Consider the following 23193-nt stretch of genomic DNA (forward strand, 5'->3'; position numbering starts at 1 on the left):
TTTAAAATACAGAACATGTATCCAGTCCAATTATGATCTGGTGACCTCAAATGAGATGCAAATCTATTGGAAAAAGACTAGAGGTGATTCCAAGATAGAATTCCGGATAAGACTGTGAATGACATGGCTGACCACATGCCTAAAACAGGAGTTCTAGAGGGGGATTTCATAGATACGGAATCCCTGATGGGAGAAATTCAAGTGACCGCTGTGACCTGGTCTCAAACTGTGCCAACAATGAACCCTTAGCTGCTCAGTGAAGTAAAGATGCCTCTGATACAGACTTGATCACTGCCCAAAGAGAGAACTTTTTCATGGGAAAAACCACTCCAACTCTCTGCATTTCCTAGAGCCCCTTTGCTGTGCTAGGTTCCTCACGTTAATTGGAACATGTTAATGCCCGTCACTAAAAGTATTTAGCCACCCCCATTGACCTTGAATCATTTCCAAGGCTGGTGCACCCTCTATATTCACCCACACCCCCTTGGCACTAAAAGCTGCCTCCACTACTGTTTCAAACATAAGCAGACACAGGGTTTGTTGCACACATCAACTGGTGTCTTGCCTGCACTCATTCACAGAAAGACGCGAAGGTGGAAACTAGAATTAAAACAGGCTTTTCAGAACTGAGGTCTGTGACTGCTTTAGTTTGGGAGGCCTTGAAAGATGCAGCACGATGGACCATATTTGTCAGATCGGCCCCATATTGTATCTCATGAACAGGAAACATAATGCACAACTGGAGGTAATAACAGTTGTTAAAGTAATAGCCAGACCACCTCAGAGGCAAAACTTTTCTGAGCCTATGCAGGGTGGAGCAGGCCTCCCCACCTTCATCTGGTTGTGACATATATGCTCCACACACATATTGCAGTGCACGGCTTGAAAACCAATCATAGCCTCATTTTCAATACGCTATATTCGAACACTGACAATGAAGTCCCTTAATCAAGCAATAAGCCCGGAGCTGCAGGCCCTTACTGAGTCATAGCCCCGGGGCCCATAGTTACAGGCCCAAGCGAAGCGTTTTCAGAGTATTTGCTCCTGAAAAAAGGAGAAAAAAGAAGGTAAGTGGGGTTGGGAGGGCGGGGAGGGGATTTTTCTGGAGGGGAGGTAGAAAACACTTATCTGAATCCCTGTCGGGGGAGGATGGCAGCCTCCAGCCGTATGGTTTTCTCAGAACGGGGATTACCCTGTTCCAAGCCTCTTCATTGGCTGAGGGGCTGCCACTCCCCCCCACCCCCCGATGGATTTGAAGATTCGAGGGATTCTGCATCGGGTAAAGCCCTAACGAGGGCAAGTCAGATTGCAGGTAACAATCTGATTGTCCCTCGCCGGGGTTCTAATGGAAGATAGGATTTCTGGATTGCTGTCTATGATTTTTGAGGGCTTGCTTCCTGTCTTCATCATTCTCCTGAAAGCATCTAGTCAAAGGCTGCATTAAGCATTAGGATCAACGAAAACTACATTTTGTCAAACATGATCTCATACAGGTTTCCTGTCTGTTTGTACAACTCCTTCCCCCGGAGCTGCTGCTGGAGGCCAGGGAAGTGGGGGCAGGTGGTGGTGAGCAGCTAGCACCGCTGCTAATGGAGCCCGCCTGACTGCTTACTGCTAAACTTCTCCAGTCTCCTCCTTTCAGGCTGCTGCCTTTGCCTCCTCCAGAACAGGGGATAGAAGGACATCGCGTCATACAGCCTTTTTCATTAATACTGCCCCACAGGCAGGCTCGAACGGGCCTATTGGGCAAAGGGCCCATGGGCGAACCAAAAACGCAAAATGCTTGTGTGAGCCTTTTTTTTTGGTCAAAGTGGAGCACTTTTTTGGCCAATAGTGGCCACTTTGATGAGTTACCTCACTATGCGGCTAATTAGTTTGACCAGTGTTGCTGAATACATTTTCTTTAAAATGTACAATTTGCATCATATTGTTTCAAAAACCTCCCCCTTGGCTACTATACAAAACAGCGTCACAAAAGGAATTAATTCCCATTAGCAACTGTGGGCCACTTTTTTGTTGGTGCCCGAAACTATTTTATGCCCCAGACCGACCATGCCCACAGGTGCTATCAGTCGCTCTCCCAGTAGCTGTCTCTTTTCTACATGTGCTTTTTTTCTTTTTTTTTTACTCCCTCCTGGATTTTAAACACTTTTTGCAACTTTGCTTTCCACTCAAATTAATTTATGCACTGCTGACAGACGACATCTCTAATTTAAGTGTGCAGTAGGAGCTTGTCTTCCATTGAATTTTTCAATCATATTGCCTTGAAAGGGCAAATAAAAGAGTAGCCCAAATGGGACAGAACATATTAAATGAAAGCAAGGAATGCTTTTCTATTTCCCCAGAGCAGACTGGATCCCAGTTTCCCAGAAATGTCTTACAGCACTCTATTTCATCAGAGCAGACATGAGCCCAGTTTCTCAGAATTGGCTCACAGCACTCCATTACCACAGAGCAGACCGGACCCCAGGTTCCCAGAAATGACTTGCAGCACTCTATTACCCTGTGAGGATGGGCCTTTAATCACTTTAAGCCAAACAGGCCCACCACGTATGAAGTGTGTACACGGTTGTATATAAAGCTAGTTTATTGTACTAAACTGCAGGGAGCGGTTAGATGGTGTTGCAGAACCAAACGAACCCAAGTCTCAACAATAGAACATCATTTGGCATCTTATATACTTTATGCAACAATTAAAACACTGACAGATATAATCCACTCCCCCAAATATGATTGGCCAAAACCTCTTCAAAGAAGTCCCATCTTTTGCCAGTTCTTCCATTTTCATTTGCGGGTCTTATCTCGATTTTCATTTTCGGATCATATTCAGAACACACCGCTTCTTAGGATTGGTCCTTAGTAGGCCATGACGTCAGTACATGGTTAAACATTGGAATTGAAAACCTAATTTATTGCTAGCAATAACTGACCTAAGGCCTTTAACTTTAAGTGTGATTGCACATTGTCTATCAAATAGAGGAAGGTCTGCATGGACAGGATTTTCTTTGAACTACTGATTGCGATCTGAATCCCCCAGAGTCCTGGCGCTTATGAAGACCAACTAATTTATGCAACCACAAATTCAGAACATACAGCCTGTGATGACCTGTAAAAAAATTAAACACTGGATACCCTGGCCTCAGCCCTCATTTTAACACCAAACAAATGACCAACCCCCTCCAGTGACTTCAATACAATGAGCTAGAAAATATCTTTTCCCTTGTGCAATTGTTAAATCATAAACCTTGTCCTGTTTGTAGGTGACCTTCTTTCTAGGTGACTCATTCTTCTTTACCTCAAGAATGTCCCTGCTACTTAAAATTCATGTGCAGCAGCTAACCACAGAGATGAAAATTACTGATTTACACATTTTTCTGCTGTCTGAAAACCTGAGAAAGTCAGTTTAAAAGTCAAAAATGCATTTTGCTAGAGATTACCATGTTTTTTTGCAAAGCACCCCGTTGTGTGGATTGTGTTCATGTTGCATTTGCAGTTATAACATTGTATCTTTCTACGTGCAGGAAGATCTAATATGTATACATTCTAAACAACTGTAACATTAAAAGTAACATATCCCATCCATAATTAACTGCACTCGATACATAGATGGAATTGCCGCATTGCGCCCAGTTTGTTGCCATCCCCCCAGTCATCAATACGGTGCGTGCATCATGAATCCCTTGTAATGATGGGGACCCTTCCTGACCACCCCAACAACCCAACAGCAGACTGGACACCAGTTTCCCAGAAATGGCTCGCAGTACTCTAGTTACACAGAGCAGACCGGACACCAGTTTCCCAGAATTGGCTTGCATCACTCTATTTCCCCATAGCAGATTGGACCCCAGTTTCCCAGAATTGGCTTGCAGCACTCTATTTCCCCAGAGCAGACCGGACCCCAGCTTCCCAGAATTGACTTGCAATACTCTATTTCCCCATAGCAGACCGGACCCCACCTTCCCAGAGTTGACTTGCAGCACTCGATTTTCCCCATAGCCGGCCGGACCCCAGCTTCCCAGATTTGGCTTGCAGCACTCTTTTTTTCCCCATAGCAGACTGGACCCCAGCTTCCCAGAATTGGCTGGCAGCACTCTATTTCCCCATAGGAGACCGGACCCAAGCTTCCCAGAATTGGCTGGCAGCACTCTATTTCCCCATAGCAGACCGTACCCGAGTTTGCCAGAATTGGCTCACAGCACTTTATTTCACCAGAGCAGACATGACCCCAGTTTGGTAGAGTTGGTTCGCAGCATTCCATTAACACAGAGAAGACCGGACCACAGGTTCCCAGAAATAGCTCGCAGCACTCTATTTCCTCATAGCAGACCGGACCCCACCTTCCCAGAGTTGACTTGCAGCACTCGATTTTCCCTATAGCAGACCGGACCCCAGCTTCCCGGAATTGGCTGGCAGCACTCTATTTCCCCATAGCAGACCGGACCCCAGCTTCCCGGAATTGGCTGGCAGCACTCTATTTCCCCATAGCAGACCGGACCCCAGCTTCCCGGAATTGGCTGGCAGCACTCTATTTCCCCATAGCAGACCGGACCCCAGCTTCCCGGAATTGGCTGGCAGCACTCAATTTCCCCATAGCAGACCGGACCCCAGCTTCCCGGAATTGGCTGGCAGCACTCTATTTCCCCATAGCAGACCGGACCCCAGCTTCCCAGAATTGGCTGGCACCACTCTATTTCTCCATAGCAGACCGGACCCCAGCTTCCCAGAACTGGCTGGCAGCACTCTGTTTCCCCATAGCAGACCGGACCCCAACTTCCCAGAATCGGCTGGCAGCACTCTATTTCCCCATAGCAGACCGGACCCCAGCTTCCCAGAATCGACTTGCAGCACTCTAGTTCCCCATAGCAGACCAGACCCCAGCTTCCCAGAATTGGCTGTCAGCACTCTATTTCCCCATAGCAGACCGGACCCCAGCTTCTGAGAATTGGCTGGCAGCACTCTATTTCCCCATAGCAGACCGGACCCCAGCTTCCCAGAATTGGCTTGTAGCACTCTATTTCCCCATAGCAGACCGGACCCCAGCTTCCCAGAATTGGCTGGCAGCACTTTATTTCCCACTGCAGACCAGAACCCAATTTCCCAGAATTGGCTTGCAGCACTCTATTTCCCAGTGCAGACCGTACCCCAGCTTCCCAGAATTGTGGGGAGAGATAAATGATATTGTATCCCCTCCACTCAGGAATCTGAGGGGAATATGTCCCCCCTCTCGATTCCCCTGCTTCCTTCACACCTGCCCAAATATAATCAATAACAAAGCAAGAGGAGAGGGATAGAGATTAGAGGCTTGGAGGCCTATCTTTTCCCTTCCTGGAGCTGTTACTATTCAGTGGTCTCTGTCATTACTTTCAAGGTCCACTGAGTTTACCTGGAACTAGAATACCCTCGATAGGTTTTTCCGAGGCTATGCCACAACAGCCAAGCTCTCTGGTGTCACTTTCACTGTCCTGGCATTCAGGCGGCGCTAATCACCCATTAAGGGGTGCCTTTCAGCGGTCATCGAGTTTGGCTCTTGCATTAGGAAAGGGTCTGGAATTCAGAAACTCCCTCAGGGAGTTGTAATTTCTTGCTCACAACCTTGGAGAAGAATTCTTTTGCATTCCTCATTAATATGACACTTCTCAGGGTTGTGCCACCACATCAATCCTGTCTAGAACAAATGTGGTTGCCCTGCCACCTATCCCACTCAGGGGGTTACACCATTCGCCCTCTCTTGACTGGTGCCATGGGGTTTGTGTCACTGTAAGGATCTGAGGTAGAGAGCACATGGAGAAGCACTGTTTACCTTGAGCCAACAGGTGTACTGGCCCCACCAATTATTCCTCATCAGGGTGGGTAGTCAAGGGCTCGGCCAGGCACGCAAGAGCTCTCTGTGGGCTATCCTAACAAGGATATGTGTTTGTGACCGAGAACGTGAAATGATTACCTCCCAACATGCTCATGCCCCAAGCTATTGTCCCGTTTGCAACAGCATTGTTTCTGGGAACAGGAGCACTGTATGATTGGTTCAGCAGTGTGGGTGGTTTGGGGCGCTGGACGATGCCGGTGGTTGCAATTGTGTTGGTAACTGCATGCATGCCTGATGAATTTCGTATTGTATTAATGTGTTCAATGGTGGCATAGGGAGGTGTTGCTGTTGTTTTACTGGGCAGGCAGGGGCATATGGATTGTATTCCGTTCTCATCTTACTTCTGCATTCCCTTGTGAAAAGACCCCCCTTCCCGCTTGCCCAACGCTAGACTGACATCTCTCCCCCTCTTTGGCCCATCCCTCCAAATCCGCCTCTGCTCCCTCTGCCCCCATTGAACCCTCTTCTCCCATGTTTCTGACCTCCTTGATACCATCCAGAGTACTGTGGCTGCGGTCCACTGCTCAACTGCCCTTGTCTTCCGCCTAGCCACAGTGTTGCTATTCTTGCTTCTGGCCACACTTCTCTCTGCCCCGCTAGTTCTGTTTGGTTCCTTGGGCTGCTATTTTCAGCTGGTTTTTTTGGTACCAGTTTCTCTTCCTCTACCTGCAACCTTTACACCACTTGCTTTTCCCTCTCTTTATCCATTTACAGTGGAGTATGATTATAGTCTGTATCTCGGCCCACCTCTTTTCTTCAATATCCACTATCTTCTTAAGTGCCTTCTGCACCTCTTTGGGCAATCCTCTTTTAATAACGAAATAGAAAAGAGGAACTAATCAGTCCCACTGTTCTCCCATCTCAACTCTCCACTCTCCCCATCTCCTCCACATTTCAAAATGTACTGTGCGTGGTCTTCATCTTCCCTCATGGTATACTGCATTATGGACTGCAAGTCCGGCCTGTCGGGATATGCCCTCCACAGTGCGTCCCACAACACGATCTGATATTGTTGAAGGGTGCCCCATCATGCGCATCATCATCTAGCTTAATGCCTGGATACCCTGCCTTAATCCGCACATACCCAACCTGATCTCCCACAATTGTGAAGAGCAGACTTTTTATGTCTCCCACAGAAGTCTGTTTCTCAAATGCATATATCCATTTCCCAGCCCCTGCAGTAAGGAGAGGGAGTACTTTGATCAAGTTGGTTTTATCCATCTGGGCACAGGGGTCATACTGCACCCTTCCTGGTCATTTATGCAACAATGGCAACTGTGTGCCCATTCCTCGCTTTACCTTCCTCCCATTACTTCTCTTTTTCTTGCCCACTGCTTCCCACCCAAATCGGTTCCTCAACCGCGGACCCACCATGCTTTCTGGCCTTGGTGTGAAATCTGGTGCATTCCTGTTCCTCCTCCTCATCCTCTAACTCACCCATGGTGTCCCAATTTCCTTCCCGCAAGTCTCTGTATGAGTTCCTGTCAGACCTTACAGTCCCATACCCTACACTTTCTGCTCCTCAGTTGCCACTATTCACCTTCTCAATGTGCACATCCTTTATTGTTGTGCTCTCTAATCTAAACATAATGTCTCCGGCCCTCCATTCATCCAGCCCACACCCCGGTTTGCTTCCACTTCTCTTAATGCCCTCAACCATGCCAACTCCACTTTTATCACTTCTAATGCCTCCAGTAACTCTTTCTGTGCTTTATTATCCCATGGTGTTGTAGTGTTAGATGTTGGTCAATATGACAGTGGTGCGGTGTCGGGGGCGGGCACATATGTTGGGTTCATGTATCCCAGGGCTGGGCAGGTGGTGAGCGGATGGATACAGCCCTCCTCCGGGTAAGGGTGGCTGTGTTTCCTTAGGTACTGTTGCTGTTTCTGCTTTTGAGGTGGGGCTACCATCACACTGGGGTTTGCACCCAACAGTGTCTTCTATGTCCTCTACCATTTTCCATAAATCTAAAATCTCTTTCCTTTTATGAAGTTTTTTACCTTTGTATTTGGCAGCTAAAAAGGTGAACATATGTTCCGATATATCCCCCTGTCATTTTTTCCCTGCATGGCCAGGAGCGGGACAGCCCCTGTGTCTCTGCCACCCACTGCCTGTGATACTTCTCTATCTTATCACTATACAATGGCAATGCACTGTACATATACTCCGACTGAGTCATTCCCCCCATATTGATGATCATTATGAAAAGTTATATACCATGCACAATTTGTCATAAATGTCATTACCGGTACTCCGTTCCCCCTGTCCATGCTCCCACCCATAACCACACTCTCTCACTCCTCACACTCGACACTCACACCACTCTCACAGGCGCTCCCTCGGCCTACTCCTAATACACAATAATATTTAATAGACTAAAACAACAAACTGAAATAACAAACTAAAACAACAACCACTACTTCGTCACATGCCCCCACCCGGAATATATTAGGTACAGGAATCCGAGATCTCTAATTATACAGAGCCCCTACTTGCTATATCCTCGTATCACAATGAAAAGTATGGTGCCACATTCTCTCCTAGCACTGAAGGATCCCACACTTCTGTTTCTCTTCTTGTATACTTATAACAATAATTATACTAAAGTACAAAACCACCATGTGGTCTTTTACACACTCTTCCACTCAATCACCTGCCAGCTCCCCATTCACTTCCGCCTTCTCTTCTATGACACACACACCGTTTTTCCTGTTATTCTCCTTCCCTCTTAATGTCAACCCCTCATTGCTGTTGCTCGCAAGAGATGTACAGACATCTGCCTGTTCAACAAGCTCCTTCTTCAGGGGGTCCCAAAAACAGCCTGCACCTTCCTAGGAGCCACGCCCTACTTCAAAGAGCAGACAGGAATTCTGTGAAAATGGCTCCTATACACCACTATGGGTTGCATGCTTGGGACTGGTCACTGCAGGTGGGCTTGGCCCCTTCAGAGATGCGGCCTGGAAGCCTTCGTCTTCAGGGAAAACCTGGCCTCACGTCTGGGTCAACAAAAATGTAGAAAAGCCCCTCAACGCTCACACCAGAAAAAATACAACCCACTAGAGAAAAAAGTAGAGGACACCTCTTGCAGGGAGAACAAAGCTTTATTAAAAAAAAGAAGAAGACACGCCAGCAAAGGACTCTGCTGCCATGGAGCGCTCTGACGAAAACAACATGGACAATATATTATAAAGGTGAAAAGCTTCACAGCTGACATACATTACATAGGTTACAGATCCATGTAGCTGGTTGGTGCGTCCCTGCACATAGGCGGCCTGCTCCATATGGGATGCCAGGTCATTGGTCCCAGCATCTCATGTACATCTTCTTCCACATGGGGTTCTTCCTTGCACGTCATTGAGCTCACAGTTCATAACTGCTAATTAAAAAAGCACAATTCACAGCATGCCCTATCCACCTAGTATTGCAGACATGGGCGCAGAGGATACTTTCGAGGTCACACTATCTTACAAACCCCAGCTCGACTCTAGGATTGTCAGGGACATTCCAGCTTTTCCCAATCCGGGCTTAACTTTTTTAATTTGACCTCCCTGGCACCTCGCAGAACAAATCATACAGGCCCAGGATATTGCGCTATGATCTTTCTGAGAAATGGGTTTTCTAACAGTTTTATGGTCAGTGGTCTTGGGCTCGCCGGTATTCTGGGGTCTTGGGAGAAGGTCACCTCGACACTATATCTTGGGTTTGGGGCTGGGGTAGGTCAGAGGCTTGTGCCCTCCTTCTCATGGGATAACCGTGCTAAGGAAGCTCTTCACCTCCCCATGGCCTTGCAGGGCACATTCTTTCAGGGCTACACATTCTAACAGTATAAGATAATGAGAGGTTTATGAGTTCCTGCTGGTTCAACCTTTCCCGCTGCTTCCCAGGTGGCAACTCGATCCTATATTCACAAACGTTTCTCTTTGTTCCAGGCCTACGGTTCTGGCTGCAGTGCAGCGCCAAGCCTCAATTTCAAGATGGCTGCTTTTTCCTAAAATGGCGTTTCATATTCTTGTGCAATATAGACCTGGTCATGTAATAATCTACCCATAATGCAGCTTCTAATGGCACCACCATACCCTTTATAAGCTTCCTAAGTATCTACGTCACACTCATGGGCCTCTGCCACATTCAGAACCACTTTGGGGCCTGAGACGATCGCCCCCGGTTTCCAACAAAGGAAAGGGGATGTACATTTCTTTAGAAACACTATTTGAACTATATAGAATATGAAGGGAGAGGACGTATTTAGTAGTCTACTAATATTATTATAGCAATGTACATTTAATGAGAAATATACATGAGCTACTTTGATATATATGGGCCTAGTAAGATCGCTGTTTTTTTCTGTTTCTTTCTCTCCCTTGTTCCTCTCCCTTTTTGCCTGGTCGCGCTCTGAAACACTTGTGTACAAGCACGATATAAATAAAATATCATTTCATTTCATTTCCTTTCATATACATTGATCGTACAATGCCTTGAAAAAGCCAATTGAGCGAAACATGTGTCGGCAGTAGTTTTTCCTGTTTACTAGTCCTATTAAGCCAACGTTGATGTATTGTTTTATAAATACTAAATTGTATTAACTTGAATTTTTTCTGTTGTATATTATGACATATCAATTAAGTTTCTGCCAATTATAGACATCAATAACTCTCAGAATAGCGTGCCAACAGGTCCAGTAGTACTAGCCTATTAATTATTTTGCGTGACACAGAGTATGAGTGCCATATTCTGGTCTATGCACACAGCCAGGAAAACGTGTTTTTACTTCATCAACCAAAGCATAATGTTTGGTGTCTGACCACAAAATGATACTAATTCTATCCAGTCTTATTAATAAAAAGAAAGTACCCAAGCATCATCTTTATCTCACAACTTTACTACATATGAAAATGAAGGCAGTGATCAAAGGATCTAATTTCCAAAAATCATTGTTCTGCATGAGCCTGCCATTTTTCACACCAATCATAAAGAAATATCCTGAATGTACCCATCTGACAAAATAATGTATCTCGCTCGCCCACCAAAAAAAACAAAAAACAGATTGACCATGATTTAGAAGAATGCAAGACGCACTTCAAATTTATGCAACCAGACACTCCAGGAGAGGTTCAGATTGCATTGAAAATCCTCAGCACCAAGCATAAAGACAGATCCTTACCATTACTAGGTACATTCCAGGAACCTTTGATAGATATACTACAGAAACCTTCAGGCTCCTTGAAACAGAAGACCATAATGCAGAAAGTCAGCAACAGGCCCACATGGAGCCCTGAGGTCCCATAGACCACACGACCCTTTGCTTTTGAATGGCAGTAATTTGTGAAAGTGACCCACATTTATCTGGGGGGGGGTGGTCTCTCACATTCCCACTCAGGAGTGTATAGCAGGAGCTGGAGGGCAGCTTATTCATCATCAATGGGCAACTATCAAGTCTGGATGGAAACCAGCTCTGGCCTGGCCCTAGGTTTGGTGTCCATAATCAGCTTCCTAGTTCCCCATCCTACATATGTTCCAAGGTAAATCATTTTGTAGACTGTATGTTTGCCACATCTGCTGATGTGAGGTGCCAAGAAAATGCATTAATTGACCAGTGTGTTCAAGCCAAACATTGACATTTGTTCTCAACGTTTGTTGTCTTTGCAGTGTGTCACTGTCATCTCCCTGCTCTTCACCATCGGAGTGATCATAATCTTCTTCGAGGAGACGAAAGACCAGTTCCTTTTCGAGAGCAACATTACTCATTACTCATCCTCCAGCATTATCATGAACCTCTCAGGCGAGTTGGCGTACACCAAGTCCAACTTCCTGCTCTACTTGGAGCTTCTGTGTGTTCTCTTCTTCATCGCTGAGTTCTGCCTGCGCGTCTTCTTCTGCCCAGACAAGAAGAAGTTTATAGGAAATCTTCTGAACATTGCTGACTTCATCTCATTTTTTCCTGTCTTCATTGAATTGTTGGCTTTCGGGCGCCCTAAAACACTAGCCAAGCTTTGGATCATCCTGGGATTTATGCGTGTAACCTACATCATCAGGTTGGTGCGGTTCTTCAAACTGCTCGAAGCCGTTTTTATCATCAAGGTCGTATCAGGCACGCTTAATTCTGCAGTTCGAGAGATCCTTATTTTGCTGTTGGTTTTGACATTTGAAACCCTTTTCTTCGGTACGATAATCTTCTATGCCGAGTTTCAGGCTGTTGAGTCTCAGTTCTTTCATGAGAGATACTTTGGGGACATATATGCGTCCTGCTGGTGGGCTATTGTGACCCTGACCACAGTGGGCTACGGAGACATGTACCCGATATCCACACCTGGTAAGATAGTGGCCGCCTTGACGGCAATGTCAGGCATCCTAACCATTGTGATCCCTATCCCGATCCTAATTATCAAGTTTCAACGCTACTACTCTATAGCCAAGGCGCAGGAGAAGCTGACCATGAGCAGACGGAAACACCCCCAGTGACTCATTCTGTGACTCGTGCGCTTGTTAATGCTTTGCACACATTACATTATAGTGATGTTTTACATGTATGAAATAGAATGGAAAGTCTTGAACTAACCAAACTGTATCTTTTCTATGCAAATGTGTAGGCTATTTTTTCCCATTTCCTCTAGCTGTATCACGCATCCTTTGCGTTTAAATAGAACATCAGAGTTGGCACAAGAATTATCCAGGGGGGATGTATTAGTCGTATTCTAAGAACACCACACATTAGGTTGAAAGGCCTTTCCCGTGTTGCCACTGTTCAGCATCACCCTGCATCCCGAGGGCCTCAAAGCACATAGTATTGCACTCAAAGGACCACTGTCTATGCTGTACAGTTCTGATTGTTTTTGTGAAAGGGTGTGTGTCAGGCACAGAAATACATGTGGGCTTAGATTTCCATGCCTGTTCTCACCCCCTCGCCAGAACAATTTGTGAATAGAGGCCAGCACATACCTGCAGGGGGGCGGCATTAGCATGAACATGCAAATTCCATGTGCTTGGAAATGCAGGCAGATTTTCTGCATGGATTTTCTGTAGACTCAACACTCTATACCAAAGCGCTGTGCTGCAAACCTATGAACATGGCATGGATTTTAATTCAATGGAAAATCACTTGGCTCTACCAAGAAGTAACAAACAAGCCATTTTCCCCTGGGCAATTTAAATGACCCTTCACTGACCTTGGGGGCCACGTTTGGACATACTGCTCTTTTTTTTTCTCACTACAAAGCGGCCCCTAAAAGACACACGTCGCCACTATTTCAGCCCCAAAATACCACCATAAAGAAGGGGGTATAGCCTCACAATGTACTGTTGATCGTTTCACCACTAGGTGTCACCTTGCCATTCAACAGGGGTTAAAGAAGTCTGCACATTCATGCTAAGAGTACAAGGCACATGGTTGTCTTGGCTGAAAATCGCTTCTTATGCGCTCGGTCGCGGCTCATTGCCAAAGCGTTGATGGACCAGAAGTAAGAACACTCACCTGGGAAGCAGACAGCCACAGGAGCTGCGGTTTTGCTCCTAACCACGAATCCTCTAAAATCATTAGTTTCCCTCCCTGTGCTACTAATTATCATATGTGTGGTCAGCAATATGAACAACCATTTGTTTTTTCAATACATGCCACGCATTTGGTGGAACCTGAAAACACCTATAGCATGCCATCATTGCAACAAAGAAAATCCTTTGCTTGATTACATATTCTTTATAGTTCAACTATTTGAGGCTTCAATTATAGTGAAGCACTATATGTTAAATTATACTTTAAGCATAATAAGGTAGTATTGGGGTTCTGTCTGAGGCGGTGAAATGCAATTATCAGCCTAAATCCGTACATTTATCCAGTTTCATTACTTTTTTGTAGCGAACCTGGCATCGTAATCCTGATACCTGTCAAATGTCCCACCCCTTCTATGTAGGTACGCCACTTCCCTAGATAGCCAAAACGCTTTTTTCATTTTGCTGTTCTGAATTTTTCCTTATATTGTGTTTAAATGTCTTTTATGCAGTTTTATATTGTGAGGACATAGACAATGGTCTATGATAACGAAACAAGAATTGGCAAAGCCAACAGTTTGGGCTTTTCTCTATTTATGGCATTGCTGAAAAATGGTGTAATTACCTAGACAATTGGTAGTAGTGATTGGTCAGTGCCCACTTAATATCTATACATAAGTCCCAACTGCTGGCTTTGTTAATGCTTGTTTTTAACAGGACTTCAGTGCAAGGAACAGATAATAATCAAGTGGCTGATAGCACACTTGGTCAAATCATGTGTATTACACCATTAGCCCTTAACTACTGCAAGTAAGTGATTAACTCTCAGCAGAATGCTTAGAAACAACTCTGGCAGGCAAAGGTTTGATGTTTATTGTTGATCGGGTGTGTTTAAAGAGATCCCAGAAGGAAGTGCTTTGGCCGGGGCGGGGCAGTAAGTGGGTGAGAATGGCCATAGGGATTAGCATGGCAACGGGCAGTCAATGGGTGGGCAAATAACCAAACAACACCTACAAGCTGTGTGTCCCTCCTCACATGACATCTCAAACATAGCTTTATTCTAATACAATAGTTTTGGCTTATAGCTGAAGCTGAGGCGCCACCTAATACCCCAAATTAAAAAGGTTCTCTGAAGATGAACTAGGGGTAGTGAAAAGACAGGAAAACAAATCTGTTTTAAGGCATGCTTCTGAGCCTATTTACTGGGGTCGGAAATATTGCATATCCACCCATGGGATCCAACCAACATCAGTGGCTCAGATATCATATTATGGAGTCTGCAAGGCAAGAGCAATACTTCTTCAGCATTGGATCTTTCATGGATTCACATGGTTTGAATATTCCCTGCCGCAGGCTAGGAATCCTCAGTAACATTTTATTATAGCTTATAATACAACTTTTAGGCTTTCTTTTGTAGCACATCCATGTCTTGTTGGGTGTATTATATCCCAGCCAATGAGACGTTGAGTGACAAGCCCAACCCAAGAGACCATCTTCAGATTCTAACCGCACACTGCGTCGAGGAGTCCTCAAAGCTTTATCTCTGGGAGAAATACGGACAGAAACCAACATATTTCCATCATAACTTGAAGAGCTTTCTTAAAAACAACAGATAAGTGCTTTAACCTTTCAAATATGGAAGAAAAGTGTAAAGATCTTTTCAAAGCATGCCAGTGATGTGGAATTAAAAACGTATATGAGGGAGACAAGCATTCTGAATGCATTTATTTTCTATATCCTAATCACATCCAGAAGGATTGTGAAATTTGTGTCACATTTAGCACAAAAACCCTCAAAGATAGAAAGAGAATCTTCTAGAAGTGTGGCGGAGAACAAGTCTGACAGGCCAAAGACACATAAATGGCCCAGGTCAGAAGACAGAATGTCTTCTTCTGCTACTTTTAAAAAGAAAAAGGAAGAGAAAACAGAAATCTGTCTGGCCGCCGACGATCTCGCTGACGAGAGACCCTGCGAGAATGAAAACTACGATGGTATTCACAGGAAGCGCTATGATCCTCACTGTCACCCAAAAACCGTTGATGGCTGTTAGAGCATGGTCGTCGGCTTCATCACCGTCGACAACCCAAAACCGTAGTTGACAACCTCATCGATGCAAACCACTCAAAATAATTGTCGACGACTGTATCGACTTCACACCTGTCGATGCCAATCATATCTTCAAAGGCCAGTCAGTAGCATCAGCTGCTCCCTCCTAGACGACACCATCCAGGGAAATCCAAATAACGTCGACAGTGGTGGCGACGGAACATGGAAAGTCACCAACATCTCTCCTGTCTCCACCGTCAACCCGTTGGGGCTGAAAAAGAACATTAGAGCATCCTTGTCCATGGGGACACAGAAAAAGTTGAAAATTAGGAAAACTGAAGAAAATTAGGAAAATTAAAACACAAAAACAGACCTGAAGGCATACACAGGCCAGAAAAAAAGGATGTACGAATCAATTGGAGACTCTGTCCCTGTACAAAGCCCAATGGTCCTTAAGATATCTGTCAGGTCACTGCATTCACCAAGTATCAAAGAGGACCAGATCATAATAACCGAAAGTGGCCCATCCTCGCTTCATCTAGAGGGAGACACCAATCACCCAATAGACTCTAATGGCCCAGCCCTGTTTCCGTTATCATCAATTCTTCCAGACAAGATACATGAGCACCATATTAATTTAGAATTAGAACAGGGGTACTCACCCCAGTAACCTCAGGGAGATCAATATTTCGCCACAGGAAGAAACAGTGGAACCAAGGCTATAGGAGTTACCAGTACCTACACCTGTGGTACTGGACACCCCTTTAAGGCTAGCAGAACCTTTACTTAACCTACAGCCCTTGTTATCAATACAAGTCTTATCTACTCTTCAGTCTCTAATTCAGCAACTGGGTACTAGGCTGACACCCAGTGAACCACAACCACAGATGCTAAATGACGCACCAGGCCCTTCGGGAGAACCCTGCAGGTCTAATACTACAGCAAGGGAACAACTTAACAAACCTAGAGGTAATACCCTCACCAGACATATAAACCCACTGCCGGGGCACCTGTCAAGCCTAGGAGGCATGCATGGCGACCCAGCCCCAATAGAACACAAAGGTCTTCTCCAAAACCGCAACATTATCCATATAGTCAAGAAGAAGGAGAATTAGAGTCCTCTAGTACGGACAAAGGAGACAATGGGGACACTGACAATTCTACCACAAAATCACCACAGTTAGACAACTGGGAGGACACCGACTTGGGTCTAAACCAAGATGCTGATGAACCACCATGTCATTCTTCACCTGATGACATAACTGCATTCCACAATACAGTCTAAAAGATTGTTTCCTGTTCGATGGAATGCACAAGCACAGGAAAGCGGAAATGTCAATGCCCATTCTAGACCCTGTTTTGGAGGAAAGGTTGTTGCTCATGAAGAAACCTTTCTTAGAACTGGCATTAAAAGTCCGCCTAGAGAAAAAATATAAAGCCCCGGAGCTGTTCCCAAAATGCCTTACAACCCAACCTACCCCAGAATCAGTGATTTCAGCGTGCAGAAAATCCAATACACAAGCTCAGAAATGCGCAGTTCTGCCTGACAATGACATCAGGAAACAAGACGCATTTGGCAAGAAAATTCTAGCCATTGGAGGCACGACAATAAAGCCAGCAAATTTACTGGCAATACTCTCAAGATATGACCACGAGATGTGGGACCGGATGGCGCAGCTACTAGAGTATTTGTCAGAAGAGAAAAGAAAGCAGGCCTTAGACATCCTGCGAGAAGGGGAAGATGCTTCAAATCATGCAATCAACATCGTAGTTGATATTGCAGAGACTGGGTTTAAGCAAGTCAATAATGGCGTTGTGCTACGAAGACGGGCATGGTTAAAATGCACAGACCTCAGGGCATATGTTCAGGCAAAGGTAATAGACATGCCTTTTCGAGGGAGACCAATTGTTTGGTCCCAAAAACGACGATGCTTTAAAAGCCATAAAAGCAGACACAGATACAGAAAGATAACTTACTACGCTAACCGCGAGATGCATTTTTCACTCCTTCAGAGGAGCCTCTGGTCATTCCACAATGAAAACAGAGGCGTAAAAGGGTATCAAAGAGGAACCTCTTATTCACAAACATACTACCAGGGGTATCACAGTGCGTACCTATAGAAACAAAAGGACTGCAAACAAGTTCCAAGAAGGTGACATACAATGTCCGCTTGTAGGGGCAGTCAGCAAAAGCAAGCCTGACTCCCATCAACCAGTTGCCCACAGCCCAACTACAGCAGGTGGGAGGCAACTTATAATATCATCTATGGCAGTGGCAACAAGTAACCAATGAAGTGGGCATGTCATAGAGTTCCAAGGAACCCCTCCTCTACGCCTCCAATATTCCATCACCAACCGCACTTAAACATTCTAAAGTGCGAAAGTAGAAACACTACTCACAAAAAACGCTATTGAATTCTTCGTAGTAAAAAAACAGTCGACTCATGAAGACCAATTCTGGACCTAATAAGTCTGAACAAATATGTCAAGAAACAACATTTCAAAATGTTCACCCTAGCAAATGTCATGAAGTCCATAAAGGAGGGTGACTTCCAGGCATCACTAGACCACAAAGATGCATATTTTCATGTTCCAATTTGCAAAAGCCACTGAAAATGTCTAAGATTTGTCGTGGGCACAAATCACTATCAATTCAAAATCATCCCATATGGTCTTCGCTCAGCCCCAAGAACATTCACAAAATGCCTAGCCCTTATAGCTGTGTCGATTCAGGAGAGAAGGATATCATGTGTATCCATATCTCCACGATTGGTTAGTACGAGCTCCAAGCAGTGGAAAAGGTGATCCATCAGGTGTCCAGCACCCTCTTACACCTCGGCTTTGCAATAAATTCAAGCAAATCTTGCTTCACGTCATCGAACAAGCTAGTGTTACTAGGGGCACAGTTCAACACCAATGAGGGGCAGGTGCACCCCTCTGTGGAAAGGGCAGCGCCCATACCCCACCTAGTCATGAAATGAATTCCACAAACACCATCAGGAGCGTCATGCAACTCTTATGCACCATGTCTTCCTGCATTCCCCTAATCCAACATTGCAGGTTGAAAATGAGACTGCTACAAGAATTCCTAGCGGATCGTTGGTCCCTACTAATGGGGACGTGGAACAGCAAAATAACAACAACAAAGGTCACTCACAGACAGCTTGCGGTGGTGGCTCGTACCAGCACACATCACCAAAGGAGTCCCGTTCAGGCATCCCCCATTCCAGGAGACCATAATAACGGATGCATCACTCACAGGATGGAGCGCACACACAGACCAGTTCTCAGTAAAAGGCTGTGGGTCACAGATCGAGACACAACTCCAAATCAACATAGTGCTCAAGGCAGTAGCACATGCCCTTTGCTCATTCCAGCCAGTGCTCAAGGGGAAAGTGGTACAAATGTTCACAGACAACACGACCACAATGTATTACATGCGGAACCAGGGGGGCACGAGATCAAGGGCACTGTCCTGGGAAGCCCAACAGTTGTGACATTGGGCCATCGAAAACAAAATGCAACTACAGGCTTTTCACCACCCAGGAAAGGAAAATGAAACTACAGCTCAGCTCAGCAGAGCAACGACCAGTCACACGAATGGCAAAAGCCAGACAGGAAACTTCAACAAATCTTCAACAAGTGGGGAACACCGACCATCGATTTGTTTGCCACGTCTGAAAACAATAAATGTCTGCGGTTCACAAGCAGGTATCTGCACCATCAATCACTAGGTGATGCATTTGCACTGTCATGGGCAGGAATGTTTGCCTATGCCTAGCCTCTATCGCCAGTTTTACACAAGGTCCTCCAAATGATGGCAACATACAAGGGCACAGCCATTCTCATAGCCCCGGCATGGATGAGACAACTGTGGTTCTCAAAACATCTTACCTCTCCCAGGACTGTCCAGTCTCTTTGGGTCAGGACCCCAATCTGTTGACTATTTGCAACCAACAGGTCAGACACCACGGCCCAGGGACACAAACATTAAAGGCTTGGCTCCTGACTTCAATGAGTTCACACACATCCCGCTCATGCAAGAGTGCAGAAACATCCTAAGGGCCGACACAGCAGAGTCTACCAACAAGTCATATGTGGACAAGTGGATCTCCCAGCAAGTAGATCCGTTAAACGTGGATCCTCACCAAATCCTTCCATACCGTTTACAGTTGGCAAAAGACAGTTTGTCTCACCCACCCATCAAAGTGCATCTGGCGGAAATCTCTAGGTGCACCAGGAAGCAAGGGAAAGCTCCCATTTTCAGAGCCTGCATTGTTAAGCACTTTATGAGGGGTCTATTCTGCACTTATCCCTCTCAAAAGAAATACTCCTCAGTGGAGCTTAAACACTGTGCCAGCAGCCCTCATGAAACCCCCATTTGAACCAATGGCAACTGCGGACATAATATTTGTGTCCTGGAAGACTGCTTTTCTAGTGGCAATAACATCCTTCCGACGGGTGTCATGAATTACATGCACGGTTAGTCCTCCGTATCTACGATTTGAGACGAACAAGATCATCTTAAAAACAAACCCTACATTTGTTCCCATGGTGCTGGCAAACTTAACACCTGTAAATTGCAGCAACCCTACCGGTTTTCTCTGCACATCCGTGCACACCAGCCGAACAGGCCCTACATTCACTGGACCAGCGGAGAGTCCTGAAGTTCTACAATGACAGAACCAAACATTTTTGACAATCATCTCAAATATTTGTGGCTTTTGACCCTCCTAACAAGGGGCGACCGATTTCAAAGCAAGGTATTGCCAGATGGGCTTCCACTGCAATTTCCATGGCGCACCCCCGTGCTAAGAGGGTACTGCAAGGACCCGTCCGTGCTCATTCCTGCTAGGGCAGTGGGGTCTTCGGAAGCGCTATAGACAGGGGCTCCCCTGTCAGACATGCGCCGCACAGCAACCTGGGCAGTTCTGCACACCTTCGTCAAGCATTACTGCATGAGGGGACAAGGAGAAGCTGAAGCAAAGGTGGGAAGAGCCGTCTGACAATGCTTAGTTTATTATTTGTTTGTTATGTATTATTGTTACTAGTTTCAGTAAGGTATGTCTTCTCCCTTTACACTTGCTGTTGAACATTCTTAACTGCTGTGGCAATCTATTCAAAGCATGTGATTCCATGAAAGATCCAATGCTTGAGCAGGAGTATGTCTCTTACCTGTTACCCCTGTTCTCCAGCATTGCTGTGTTTCATGGATTAACATGCGCCCACCTACCGCCTCTAAGGGAGCAAGGCTACATTACACCAACTCTCATCCCGGTGGGGTCAGAATATGAAGATGGCCTCTTCGGTGGGGCTTGTCACTCGACGCCCCATTTGCTGGGATACAGTACACCCAAACGAACATGGATGGGATACAAAAGTGAGCCGAAATATTCTATTATAAGCTACAATAAAATGTTACTGAGGATTCCCAGCCGGTCCATGGGGAATATTCAAAGCATGTGAATCCATGAAAGATACCAATGCTGGAGAACAGAAGTTACAGGTAAGAAACATACCCCTTTCTCTCCAACTAATATGCTCTTACCAAACGTACATAGGATCTATGACTACGAGGAAAACTCCTGGGACCGATCCTTTGATCGATGCTCGAGAGCCCTCATGCCTGCCCACCGCACCACTCCATGCCTCCCGGCCACCCCTTGTTGATGCATCTTCACTACATGTGTTTTGCAACTTGATTCCATTGGAGCTGATGCCACTCTCAAATTCCTTACCATAGATGTTTCTCTCCTGCAGGGTCTCACTCACACGTTGAGAAGTCCCTTCTCCTTGCGCAGGAACCACGTATTTCAAAGCCTCTCCCAGAACCTTGTTGCTCTCTAAAAGTAACTCTCATATGTTGGGAAGATTGCCGGGGAAAAGGGGTGATATGGAATCTGCAGAATCTAATAAGAGATGAATAAGTGTTAATATCACGCTTTTGTACTTATATTCTGATATCGAAACAGTATATGTGGAGTATATGTAAAATAATTACCCTTAATACTTTGTACCTGTGTCGTCAGTCCATCTCCACTTCCTTTCTGTTTTTTGTGGCAAATGGATTTCTTTCTTCAAATAATCTTTCCTTTGAAGAATTGATGTTCACAAGTTTAATTTATCTCCGGTCTTCTGCACAGTTGAACATTAAAAAGAGGAATTGTCTAATAATCACTTGACGGATTGGTCTTTACACTCGTTGACTCCTCGCTGGTAGCCGGCAGGCTTAATCACCTTGTCTGAAATGTCCTTATCAGCTGACCGTTCCTATATAATAGCAGGTGATCAGTGTGTAACATTATGTTAAAGGACTATTCTTTCCTAACCAAACAAATAATATTAGGGCTGGAAAGGTCAGAAATCATCTCACTGTGTGCCGTTGCATGACTCTCTACAGACCTTTGGAGTTTTCAGCCATTTTTTCAGTTTCTCGCTGGGCTATAACGCACATTCTTCAGTATAAGGCTCATATCGAGTGGGAGGATAGCTCAGGGGCAATGCGTTTGTTTTGGAAGCAAGTCAGCAGCAGAGCAACAAAGGTTCATTTCCCGGTCCGGTGATTAGAGACTGGTCTCCGGTGTTAAGCATGTAATGAACGATTAAGTATTTAATTATGTATCCCTTGTTTGTCTGTGGCCAACCATCAGGTGACAATTCTGCACCCAGCAGCGACTCCACTCAGAGCTCTGAATGGAACGAACTGGAAGCACCAGACAGACTAGCAGATATGTTGTGTTGATAGTTTTGATACTGGGCCACGTGACTCCTGTAGTAATCTCAGGGCAGCTGTACTGTCGGGGGTAAGTAGGGGAAATACAACAGGGGACAAATGTATGATTGCATGGGTGCATGTGAGGTGGATCGTAGGATTTATGATGTAGAAAAGATTCATAGTTGCCAACATCGCCCACTCCAATATATGGGCGCTTACCCTATCCTGTTATTTTCTTTTCATTCTGGGATGTTTAGTCAGTGTTTTATAATGGGAAATGTGGAACTACAAGTCCCAGAATGCAAAGAAGAAAGAAAGAAAAACAAGTCTGGATAAGCACTTATAGATTGCATTGGGTCATGTTGAAACTATGCAGATGGGGCATGCGATTATTTGGAATTCGATGAATGACAACAGAATCCCATACTGCTGCGTGAGCATAGTACCAACGAAGACTTTTGGGACATTACATGTGCCCCAAAAATATTGTAAATATATGTTCTTATTGTTTATAAATCATACATGATATCTGTGTTTCAAATATGTCATGTAGTCATGTATTTTCCTCAATTGTATATGCAAATAAAGATGGATGACTGACAGCTTCTGGTTACTGAATAAAGATGGACGACTGACAGTTTATGGTTACTGAATAAAGATGGATGACTGACAGCATATGGTTACTGAATAAAGATGGACGACTGACAGCTTCTGGTTACTGAATATAGATGGACGACTGACAGCTTCTGGTTATTGAATAAAGATGGACGACTGACAGTTTATGGTTACTGAATAAAGATGGATGACTGACAGCATATGGTTACTGAATAAAGATGGACGACTGACAGCTTCTGGTTACTGAATATAGATGGACGACTGACAGCTTCTGGTTACTGAATAAAGATGGACGACTGACAGTTTATGGTTACTGAATAAAGATGGATGACTGACAGCATATGGTTACTGAATAAAGATGGAAGACTGATAGCTTATGGTTACTGCATGTACATTCCTTTGCTGAAGCGAGTGTATGCATTTCTCAATGTGAAAAGAAACATGGCAACCGCCAAAGATTGATTCTGATGA

General features: G+C 45.1%; 1 protein-coding gene across 1 annotated transcript in view; it reads left to right on the forward strand.

Moving 5' to 3' along the window:
• The window catches only part of LOC138548176 (voltage-gated potassium channel KCNC1-like), a 121259-nt gene extending 98550 nt beyond the window's left edge, over nucleotides 1-22709 (forward strand). Inside the window, exon 3 of the mRNA XM_069642260.1 lies at nucleotides 11511-22709. Within this exon, the coding sequence (XP_069498361.1) occupies nucleotides 11511-12323 (813 nt within the window). The 3' untranslated portion in view covers nucleotides 12324-22709. The remainder of the gene's footprint in view (nucleotides 1-11510) is intronic.
• The last annotated feature ends 484 nt before the right edge of the window (nucleotides 22710-23193 follow it).

This window comes from Ambystoma mexicanum, chromosome 1q, assembly GCF_040938575.1.
Source record: "Ambystoma mexicanum isolate Mex_15411 chromosome 1q, UKY_AmexF1_1, whole genome shotgun sequence".
Classification (NCBI taxonomy): Eukaryota; Metazoa; Chordata; class Amphibia; order Caudata; family Ambystomatidae; genus Ambystoma; species Ambystoma mexicanum.